Here is a 12,508-nt window from a genome sequence, read left to right as displayed (position 1 = left end):
TATTGTGAGTACATAGTGGTTATTGTGAGTACATTGTGGTTATTGTGAGTACATTGTGGCTATTGTGAGTACATAGTGGTTATTGTGAGTACATTGTGGTTATAGTGAGTACATTGTTGGATTATTGTGAGTACATTGTGATTATTGTGAGTACATTGTGATTATTGTGAGTACATTGTGGCTATTGTGAGTACATTGTGGTTATTGTGAGTACATTGTGGTTATTGTGAGTACATTGTTGGATTATTGTGACTACATTGTTGGATTATTGTGAGTACATTGTGGTTATTGTGAGTACATTGTGGTTATTGTGAGTGCATTGTTTGATTATTGTGAGTACATTGTGATTATTATGAGTGCATTGTTGAATTATTGTGAGTACATTACAGTATTACATTTGTCTGCTACCAGGTTACTGCTGTTGAGCTAATCTTTTAATTGCAGCTATCTGCATTGTAATTAAACTCAGCTCCTTTCAAATTGTATTGGAATGAACAAAACATTAATTAAAGCTGTAATGTGAGACCAAATTATCGTTTGCCTCAGACAGACAAAAATTGCATAGTTTCATATTAGCTAGCATTTCAAGCAAATTATCAACAAGCAACCTACTTTCTATGTATTAAACAAGTAGAAACAAAAACGGTAATAAAACTTGATTTGTTTATGGCAGTTTAGCGTAAGAGCTGGGACGGCTAGAGAGATTTCTTCATGTATGCATGGATTCCTGCAATGGAGCAGAAGCTTCCTGAGATTTCATAGTGAATAGATTGCGGTTTCTGTACTTGAAGTCTTCAGCAGGTTAGTCCTTGCACAGGATCTATGTGAACAGATTGAGAGACTGAGTGGATTAAAGGTTAAAAAAAAAGTGCATTGTTTTATGATTTTACTGAAACATCATTTTGGTTTATCTTATACTTCAGTTTTTACTTTTCCAAAAAGAAGCTCCAATAGCTCAGTGGTAATCCATGGGCCGCGAGTTCATTCCTCGCTGGGGCCTCATTTCTGTGAGGGGCACTGAATAAAGTAGCAACTCTCTGTCTTCCTTACGATAGACAAAGTTAAAGAATTTCTTATATGTTACATTCTAAATGTAGTATTTTGTGACAATAATGGAATGTTTTCCTTTATCAGAGATGTAGAAAGATCAGAAAAGTGACAATGAACAAGCCTGGGAATCAAACGTCTAAGATTTCTCGATGAGGCAAATTAGTCCACCCACATTAGTCCATTGTGTCATGAGAGGTCCTACTGCACTCAGGCCTTAACATCTTAGTCAGTGATCATGTGAGCTAGCAAAAATGGCCCACCAGATTTGGCTTGGGGAAGATAGAATGCTGGCAGTGTGCATGTCTGTCAAGTCCAGATCACCATGTATTCAGCTCTTTGATTTATGAGGAGATACGTTCCTAAATATTTTACAATAAGCATTAAATACTAATGATTATGAATGTTAAATTCCATATCAGAAAACAAAACATGGCAGAAGAATCTGAAACCAAAATGTGTCAAGATCCAAAGTGTGGATTACCTTGTCCATTTAAGATCATTGGCGCATAGACCTTCTGCAGACTGTGTGGGGATAGTACCAATGGCTGAACTCTCTCCAAGCAAGGTATAAATTATAGCTTAAATTATATAAACGTAGATCATCAATGTCTCACTCCGGCAGGGCATGCTGCCCACCTGTTTCAAACATGAGTCAATCAAGAAGAGTATATAGTAACCTGTCTTGGTGACCATCAACCAGCAGCACTTAAATCAACAGTGATGAAATGTTTTGAGAGGCTGGTGTTGAAGCAGATCAGCTCCTGGCTGAGCAGCGACATGATACATTCCAGTTTGCCTCTTGTGGCAACAGGTTTACAGCAGATGCCATCTCTCTGGGCCTACGCAAAGCCCTGGAACACCTGGACAGTAAAGATGCATTCATCAGGATGCTCTTTATCGACTACAGTTCAACATTTAGCACCATCATCCCCCTCAAAACTGATTAGCAAACTCCAAGACCTGGGACTCAACACCCCACTGTGTAATTGGATCATGGATTTCTTCGCCTGCAGACCACAATCAGTGAGGATTGGTAAGAGTATCTCCTCCACAAGTTCCCATCAGTACAGGAGCACCACAGGACTACATTGTTAGCCCCCTGCTCTACTCACTTTATACCTACGACTATGTTGCTCTATACGACAATAGCATCATCTACAAATTTGCTGACAATACCACGGTAGTGGGTTGTATAAAGAAAGGTGATGAGTTATGCAGGAGGGAGATCGAAAACTTAGCTGAATGGTGCACCAACAACAACCTTGCTCTCAATGTCACAAAAGCTAAGGAGCTGATTGTTGGACTTCAGGAAAGGAAAGCCAGAGGTATACATTCCAGTAAGTTTTTAGGAATTACTATCTTGGAGGATCTTTCCTGAGCCCAACACCCAAATGGTATCAGGAAGCATCTTTACTTCCTCAGGAGTTTGCAGAGGTTTGGTATAACACCAGAAACCCTGGCAAATTTCTACAGAAGTGTGGTGGAAAGTGTGCTGACCAGCTGCATCACAGTTTGATATGGGGACACCAATACTCCTGAGCAAAAGGCCTTCTAAAAGATAGTGGACGCAGCTCAGGACATCACAGGCAGAATCCTCCCCGCTATTGAGAACATCTACAGGAAACACTACTGTCAGAGAGCAGCAACAATCATCAAGGACCTACACCACCCAGCTTTCACTCTGTTCTCGCTGCTGCCATCAGGAAAGAAGTATGGTTGCCACAAGACTTGCACCACCAGGCTCAGGAACAGCTGCTACCCCTTCACCATCAAACTCCTCAATTAGGGATTCATTTAAGGACTCTTGTGCATTTTATTGTTTTTATTCTCTCTGTATTTCAGTTTATGTACAGTTCTTTATTTGTTTGCACATGGGTACTGTGTACAGTTTTTTTCGCAATGCCAATAAGTGGTAATTCTGCTTCGCCCACAGAAAAAATGAATCTCAGGGTTGTAAGTGATGTCATGTATGTACTCTGACAATAAATCTGAAATTCTAAGACAATGGTTCACAACCATTGAGCCACAGTCCACAGCGTATCTCCATGTTGGTCTTTAAAAATGTTAAATAAAATACTTTAAATTGGAAAAAGATGTGTTTCTTACAGAGCTGCCTTTGACTTGAAAATATTGCTCAGTTATTGCCACTAGTAAGTCGAGGCATGTTAGGCTAGAAGCCAGGTGTACCTTAGACAGAAAAAGGTTGAGAACCATTATTCTAAGGAAATCCTGGAAAAGTTCATTTTTATTTTTCCCTTGTGTCTGTTTTCGGCTGCTCTGAGGGATTGTCTCCTTCCTACGCCCCTTGACTATTGAGCATACTATTTACTTTCTTATCTACCAAAGATCCCAGTATATTTAGATGCCCTTCAAAGCTGCCCTCTCTGCCAAAAAAAAATCATCCTGGAAAATACCAGTCCACTTCTAATCTTCTTTTTCTCTCATGTACTTGTTTTGTATCCTGATGTTATTGCTCACCTTTCTTGGAACTAATTTCCAGCACAGCCATACAGTGGTGCATAGCTTAACAAAGTTCAGTAAAAACCATACATTGTGAGAGTAACAATCCATGAATTGAACTTGCCAATAGTCCTTGACATGATTGACCACTCCCCTCCTCCAAAGTCCCTCTCCATCAGGGCCATCTGGAATGCAAGCATTCATTTGGTTCCATTTTTGTCTCTCTGGTCTTAGCTAGAGAAATGCAGTTCTATATTCACCCCTTGTGCTCAGATTGCTAGTCTGAAATATCTGCATGGAATGAGTAGAAATTTCTTCCCAAGCTAAACTGTATAATGGACAGCGAAGAAGGCTATCTGAGATTACAACAGAATCTACATAAATGGGCTGAGAAATCATAAGTGGAGTTTAGTTGATAACTGTGAGGGAATGTATTTTGGGAATACTAATAAGGCTATTATTATGTCCTTTATCATTATTATTAGGTCCTTGGGAATATTGCCTTTTGGCATGCAGTTTCAAAGATCCTTGTAGCAGCTCAGGTTGATAGAATTTAAGAAGGCGCATGGGATACTGATATTGATCATCATTAATTGGACCATTGAAAACAAGAGGAGAAGGATTCTGCTCCAACTTTATGAAACATGAATCACACCTTATCTGGAGTACGATAAAATAGGAAGATGCAGTAGGATTTTGCCTGAGATGGAGGACACCAGTTATGAGGAGAGACTGGAGATGCTGTTTTTCACTGGAGCAGAGGAGGTTAAGATTGAACATGATTGTGATGTAGAAAATTGGAAGAGTTAGGGTAGCTTGCAAATATATTTTCTCCTTGTCAGAGGTGATGACATAGATTTAGGAAAAGGGTTAGAAGATTTAAAATGGGTCTGAAGAGGTTCTTTTGGACCCAAAGTGTTGTGAGTAAAATGACCTGCGTGAAATACTATCAGTCAGTGGCATTTTCATCTCTTGTGATGAAGTCCTTTGAAAAGTTGGTTATGGAGAAGATCAACTCCTGTCACTCTCCTGGACCACTTCAATTTGTCTATCATCACAACAGGTTGCTGGCCTTCCACTCTGTGTTGGATAACCTGGACCACAAGAATATCAAACTGTTGTTCATTGACCACAACCCAATGTTCAACGCTATCTATCATACCAGCAAAATGAACAAACTCAAGGAGTTCATCCTTCAAAAACTGGATCTTCGATTTCCTCATTAGCAGATTGGCAACGTCAACTCCTCCACACAATCACCTCATGGCTGCGTGCTTAGTCCCTTACTCTATCCCCCTTCTACACTCACAATTGCACAGCTCAAACCAGCTCCAATGTAATCTATAAATTCACTGACAACACCACATTTGTTGGCTGAATAACAGGAAATTAATCAGGATGGAGGTCGAGAATCTGGTTGTTTGGTGCCAAAGCAACAGTTTGTTACTCAGCATCAACAAGACCAAGGAGCTTATTATAGACTTTAGAAAGGGTGACTGAAGGACCATACACCCATCTTCATTGAGGAGAAACCAGCTGAGAGGGACAGCACCTTCAAGTTCCAGGGAGTCCATGTATCAAAGGACCTCTCCTGGAGCTATCACTTCGAGGACTCTGAGAAGTTTTGGCATGTCTTCAAATACTCTATTCAATTTTTGCAGATGTACTGTGGAAAATATACTGACTGATTGCATCAACAGCCTGGTTTGGAAACTCTAGTACTTAGGAACATAAAAAGCTGTGGAAAATGGCCAACCCAGCCAAGTCCATCACAGGCATTGACTCCTCATCCACAGAAAGCATTTATATGGGCCATTGTGTTAAGAGTGCTGCCAATATCATAAAGGACCCCCATCATGCTTGCAATGATCTCTGTTCATTGCTCTCTTCAGGCAGAGCTGTTGAAGCCTGACATCCACCACTGCCAGGTTCAAGAATATTTATCCAACAGTTCTAAGACCCATGAACCTCCCCGTCCTACTCTTCTCCTAACCATAGGATTAACCCTAGGATCACAGATCTGACAGCACAACTCAAACTTCACTCTTTTTTCTTGCACTAACTGAATATTCATTTATCCCTTCCTAGTTATTGTGTCTTCCATTTGTGGTTTAATTTTTTAATATTGTAGTTGGTGTATCTGACATACCTGTATGGTTGCATCATGAAAGAATTTCAGTATATCTGTATATTGCACTTACAGGTATGTGTGTGACAATAAACTTGTATTGAACAGTGAGTAACTGGAATGCACTGCCAGAGAGAATGGTGGAAGCAGAATTGTAAACAGCATTTCAGAGGTGTTCAGGAAAGCTTTTTAATCACCTCGGCATTGAACAGGCCAAATGCTGGTCTGCATAAATCTGGGGTGGCCAAACATTTTTGATTGTGGGCCACATACAGAAAAATATTAAGCCTGTCAGGTTTCTACCAGTTACACTACAAGAAAAATAGCGTTTTTTGACCAGAAAACCCCTGTTCCATTGAAAATTCATGTTCTGTTAAATTAACTATATGACACTACTGAGCAGTTTGACAGTTGACATCACAGTAGTTTATTGATGTGCTCACATATTTCTGTATCTGCTGCTCTTTAAAACTCCAAAAAGCAGTGCAAAATAAAAAGCTGGGTACAAAATAAGGACAGGAGAAAAGATCAATAAAGGGTCAAAGCAGTCTCCAACATTCCTCCACAACTCTCAGTGAATACAGTTCCTGGCTCAAGTGTCCACTTTAATGATTTTGATGCAATGTGTAAATCTGTAGATACACTATTAAAGTTAACAGATTCCTTTCAAATCAAACAAACTCACTTCCCTTGACTTGTATGAAAAAAGTATTCATTTTCCCACTTTGCTATTTTCTGTCTTTTCAGTTCTACTATGTTTGACCAACAGAGGTAAATGTTTTTTTTTAACTGAAGTAAACATTTTCATCAATGAGTAACATTTAAATGGTTGGTGTAGGAGTTGTTCAAAATGTCAGCGACATCTCGTGTTGAAACTAAGAAATGCAATGTACATGCAGTGCAACTTATTGTTAGAACAGGTGACTTAAAAATGGATAATGGGCTGCAATTGGCCTGGGGCTGTAGTTTGGCCACCCCTGGCATAGATGGAGTGCTGCTAGCTTCATCTAAGTAATTGGGATATTTATTCCATGCATGTTTGATTAGTAAATGATAACATGAATAGTAGAATACGCCGTTGAATATGTGCATTTGTTACAAATATTTGTACTGAGTATGCTTATGCATTTTAATTTCATTTTATCTTTCTGAATTTCTTAATTCTTGGAATATAAAATGGTGACATTTAAACAAAAAAACTTGTAAAAAGCATTTCCTGATAAAATTAGTAAATGTGGCTCAAATGGAGTTGGCTTAGCAAGACCTGTCAGCAATCTCTACCCAACAAGTTCAGTTTAGTCAAAATTATTACATTAAGAAACAAGGGATGCCACAGTGGATAGATTTTCAGATTATTTGGGTTGATTAATTAAGATGATGTGAAAATTTTTGGACCCCGCCCTCCCCCAGAAGGATTGAGTAGCATAGGGGTAGTCCAACATCAATTCACCAGGTTAATTCCTAGTATGAAAGGGTAGACAATTTGGGTCTGTATTGGTTGAAGTTTAGAAGAATAGGTGACCTTATTCAAATATATAAGATCATAAGGTGGCTTGACAGGGTAGATGTTTAGATAGTTTCACTAATGGGAAATTAACAAACAATAAGTGACATGGTTAAATGATAAGGGATTGACCATGAAAAAAAATGAAGTCTATAGAAATGTCTTCTCTGAGTATTGAATCTCTGGAATTCTCTCCTCAGAAGGGAGGCCAGATCATTAGAAATATTCAAGGTAGAGATAGGTGGTTGATAAAAATGATTATAATATGAATGTTTCCATTATGATGCTGCCACTAAACACTGAATTTCATGATTTGTTCACAAAATAAATTCTGATTCTGATAATATTTGAAAACTTTAAGGGTGATAGGGAACTGGCACAGAACTGGGTTTAAATCAACCATGATGATATTGAATATCTGGTGGCCTCCTCTTACACCTATTCTGTGTGTTCTTGTCAATAACTATAATAAGGATGAAATTAATATTCATTATCCATTTGATATCAGGTGACCTTCCATTTCCCTTTCATTTTGCACGTTTTTCCCCAAAGACTATTCTTTCAGCATCCGATGAGGAAAAGAGTTCCAACAACATTAATACTTCAGAAAATATTTCACCTCATCTATCTTATGTGGGTGCTTCCTTTAAATAATAATAATCTATGGTTCTAGATTCTCCCAGAAGAGAAAAATTCCTCTTCACATCTATCCAGTCCTGTCAATATCTCAGGGTCTTTGATGTTTCAATCAAGTACCCCTTCACTCTCTTGAACTCCAAAAGATTGTTAAGTTTGGAAAACCTGTAAAGTTTTAACAGGTCATTTCCTGTTATCTCTATTACTAAGGCATTTGAAGGCGTGCATTATTAAATCTTTCTGAAACCAGTACAATTATTATTATCAAAGAAGGTACCAGTCTAGAATACAAGATATTCTATTAATAAATTCCTCCTCATTAGCTGGACTGAGCAGTTAAGTGATTTATTTAGCATTGAAATCTACAACTGATATGTAATTTTTAGCATTGATTCAAATTTATTTAAAGCATTTTGAGCATTTTAATCTTTAACAACATAAGGGCACGCAGGAATGGATGTGTCACAAGAGACCTCCTCAACCTTCGACTCGCATTGATGGATTGCTTGAATTCCAGTCCAGACCCATCAAGAGGCACAGTGAACATGATCTTAAAAGGTTAAGAACTGCAGGGAATATCATCAACAATGTACATCAGTCATACAAAAGTATTGACTTTGGCAACCAAAAAGACTTGACTGCCCTTGTAAATTTGTCTCCATTCTTTATCTGGTATATGATAGCAACCAAGCCACTGACGTGAATTATTGGGGCCACCATAATCCTAATCCCATTCTTGATATTTATTACATCTTTATAGACCTTGCCTCCAGCAAGCTTCCTACTGGAGTGAGTCGAATTAATTTACAGTGAAATGGAAAATTATTCAACTTTTGTTACTTCCACTTCAGAACTGAGGTCACACCCATTTTGGCCTTCAAACTGCTGTACTGTCAGCACTTGCATATATAGATAATTGCAGGTTAAGGTTCCAAGATGTCGTCTTGTTCACTGACATGTATTAAAAAATGGGACTTGTAATGAACTGCAAAACAAAGGTCCTTTACCAAGCTGCTCCCACTGCACTTCAGACTGAGTGTTGAGGTCATTGATGTCTCAGAAAATCACTTTCCATATCTCAGAAGCCAGCTTTCAGCAAGGGAGGGTATTGATGTTGGTATTTACCACTCCCTCCATTACATCAACATGACCTTGAATCACCTGACGATAAGTGTTAGACTCGTATGGAAATTGACTGCTTTCTACTGGAGAGCAGGGAATTATGTTCTTCTCTTCCCCGCATGCAATAACCCCATACGTTTACTCTGAGAAATAGACTACCTACACCAAACACCAAAAAGCACTGGACAGGTACATCAACACAGCAACTGCAAAGTCATCTCAATCCACTGCCGGTGAAAGGTTTGCGATTCCTTTATTGTCATGCAATAGAATAGAACAGGTGATAGTACACAAAATTGCCTTCTGCCTGTCACAAGGCAGACAAAGAGTCGCCATTAGCGTCACCTCAAATACGAGAGAAAAAGAAGCCAAAGAGCATCTCTTCAGAATCACCAAGTGTCTGTGGGTTCATGTCCAGCACACCCGCAGCCTGTGCAGCAGCACAGACTCCTGTTTGATCCATCGGCAACCCAAGCTCCAGGTCCAAATCTCTGACGTGGACGGGAAGCCTTCAGCGCCCAAGGCCCTTTGGGAGCCCTTTTTTGAACCCAGCATCCTCTCAAATTCTGGCTCCAATACCTGGTTCCCATGAACTAGTTTCTAGCAGCTCATGCCACATTTACTGTATATAGTGAGTCTTGTGCTGAGGGTGCATATAAAATGCCTGTCATTAATCAAAAATTATGCTACCATAAATGAATTAATTTGCATTTCTCCAGCCCTTTAAAACTGAGAAAATCCCAATGTACTTTAGGATTATAAAAGTACCTTTGTAATGATATAACATGGGGAAAGAGGCAGTCCATACTCATGAAGATCCAGTAGATACAAATGACAATTATCAGAATAATCTGTTCTGGAGATTTTGGCTTTCAGATAAATAATAACTGAGGCATGAGAAGTCTCCATTTTATTGAAATAATACCACCTTTGGGACTTTTCATACTCATGTGAGAAGTTAGAAGAGATCCAAGTTTTATCCAAAGAACAAAATGACATTACCTATCAAATTGATATGGTGCAGGATCTTCAGCTGGACATATTTTATTTTTATTTCCTTTTCATATTAACAATCTCAACCACATTTCAGTCCTTATCCCTGTAAAACCTTAGCCCTGTATACCTCCTTCATGTCCTACTGCAATACAATGGTTCCCTCAGAACAAGCTTTGCAAGAATCTCCCGATTTTTTGGGTACTTTTCCTTGGTTTTGTTGCAAAATTTTATCTCTAACAGCCAATTTCGGAGTTGAGGAATGAGTTGCGGACTAAAATTTGGCCAAGGTTAATTTTTTTGAAAATAAAATGGTGGCATACAAGTTTGTAACGGGCACTTCAGCTCCTAGTGCTCTTTCGTGGGTTGTAACAATTGAATGACAAACTTGAACTATTGTAACATTTCACTTCTTTTAAAAAGATGATAAGCATTTTCTATGACTATCATGCATTCATTTGGCTTTTGACTGATAACAGGATGCTTAGAAACTTATTTAGATGCATTTGGTTACTCTTTGATTATAGAAATCATATTAACTGGTTAAAAAATCCCCACGTTAACAAGTTATTGTGTCTGATTGCAGGAGGTATGTTGGAAAACAAGCAAAATTGTTTTGATGATTTTCAACATGCTGCTGAATTTCTCACCAAGGAAGGCTACACTACTTCAAAGAAATTGACCATCAATGGAGGATCTAATGGTGGCCTTTTAGTGGGTAAGTAAAGTTATTTGTTAGTGTGTGGATTTTAGTTCACAGTTGCCTTCTTCCCCAGTAATTTTCATGACTCGAGAGTCTAAAAATCCATCTTAAGAATATTTTGCTCTTGTGCAGAGAACCCAAAAGAGCAGAAATTGTTCCTCATCTCCATTTCAATGGCTAATCCCTTTTCTGAAATTATGCATAATAATTTTTGCTTGCTATTGTCGCAAGGAGAAACAATTTCCCGGCATCTGCCTCTCTGAATCTGTATTTCAATAAAATCATATTGCTCTTCCAAATCTAATGTAAATAACCAACCAGCTCAATGACAAAAAAAGCCTGATAGTAAATAAACCAGTAATCTTCAAACTGCTTCCCATGGAAGGATATACTTAAATAGAGACCAAAATGCATGCAGATGTGGTTTTAGCAAAGGTCTCTGAGGGGCAGCAAGATATCTTTACTTCTCTATTTCATTCCCTTGCAATTCACCCTTTTTGATTTATAATTACTTCGCAATATCTGCATGTTAATTTGGCATTCTGAAAATCTCTTTTTAAACAACATTCTGCTTTTTGACTCCTACCAAGTCATCTTGCATTTCCTCACATACTCCCACTTGCAATTTTTTTGCCCATTCATTCAACCTGTTTATATCCCTTTGAAGAATCTCATGGCCAGATTGTAAATGATTGATGTCAATCAGCTATTCACATGTACAATTTTTAAAAATATTTTTGATTTTCCAAGACTCTCACGAATCCAAAACAACAATACAATCTTTCTCAACAAATATAATATTCAATATCCTTTTTTACCCCCTGCTCATCCCTCTCCCTTCCCTCCCATACCTAATACCACAAAGATAACATTTTGAAAATTAAACAAACATAAAGAACCAAAAATCTTTAGAGTCACAGACCTTTAAAGGAACCAAATATAAACCCAAAGTAACATAAAGTAAAATGAAAAAGATACGAAACAAGAGCAAGTCATCTGCGCCACAACCCACTTCATTTAACTCAATCGTTCCACTATTAGTACAGATTTTTATCTTTCTTCTATTTATAAAGGGTATAACTATATCTGCATACCTATATGCTGTGGATAAGGCTGACATACCCTAACAAATGTGTCATATTTTCTCCTTAAATTGTATGTGATTTTCTCCATGGGAATACAACTCTGCATCTTTGAGTTTCATAGTGTAATGTTTAGTTGGGAGTTGGATTTCCACGTGACCACTAGACATCTCCTGGCTACTGCCGAGAGAACCGTCACTAACTGAATTTGGTACCTGGACAGTTTAAAACTCATGTCCATAATGTTTCCCAGAAGGTACAATTCCAGATCCTGTGGAAAATCTACCTTTGTAATTTTTTTCAGAATGTCCCCCAGGTCCTCCCAGAAGGATCTCACCCTTGTACACAGCCAGGTTAAATGGATAAACATTCCAATCTCCATACCGGACCTAAAGCACATTTCTAAAATTTCTGGTTTGGATCTATGTAATTTTTGAGGTGTGAGGTACAGTTGATGCAAGAAATTATATTGCACCGACCTGTACCTGGCATTAATGATTGCTGACATACTGACCAACACAGGTGTGACCAGCACCCCTCGTGGATTATTGTGCCCAAGTTCGACTCCCACCTTTCTCTTGCCTTGTGTAAGCCTGTCTTTGGGCCCTCACTTTGGAATAGGAGTTACATCATAGCCATAAACTTGTGTGTATTGCCCTTTTCAATTAGAACTCCATGTCACTACACACAGGTGGGGGCCGTTGATGGTACCAAATGATCCCTTAAGAAAGATCTTAACTGAAGGTAGCAGAAGAAAGTTTATTCGACAAATCATACTTATTCCTCAGCTGTTCAAATGACATGAGTTGTCCTTGTTCATAACAATCCTC

At 38.4% G+C, this 12,508-nt stretch overlaps 1 protein-coding gene across 1 annotated transcript in view; it reads left to right on the top strand.

The window, feature by feature from the left end:
• The window catches only part of LOC138737042 (prolyl endopeptidase-like), a gene marked incomplete at its 5' end in the record, with an annotated part of 185,595 nt that overhangs the window by 159,541 nt on the left and 13,546 nt on the right, over positions 1-12,508 (top strand). The window contains one exon of the mRNA XM_069887466.1: positions 10,480-10,611. Coding sequence (XP_069743567.1) covers positions 10,480-10,611 — 132 coding nt within the window. The remainder of the gene's footprint in view (positions 1-10,479; positions 10,612-12,508) is intronic.

This window comes from Narcine bancroftii, chromosome 6, assembly GCF_036971445.1.
Source record: "Narcine bancroftii isolate sNarBan1 chromosome 6, sNarBan1.hap1, whole genome shotgun sequence".
NCBI lineage: Eukaryota > Metazoa > Chordata > Chondrichthyes > Torpediniformes > Narcinidae > Narcine > Narcine bancroftii.
This window is presented reverse-complemented; position numbering and strand designations above follow the sequence as displayed.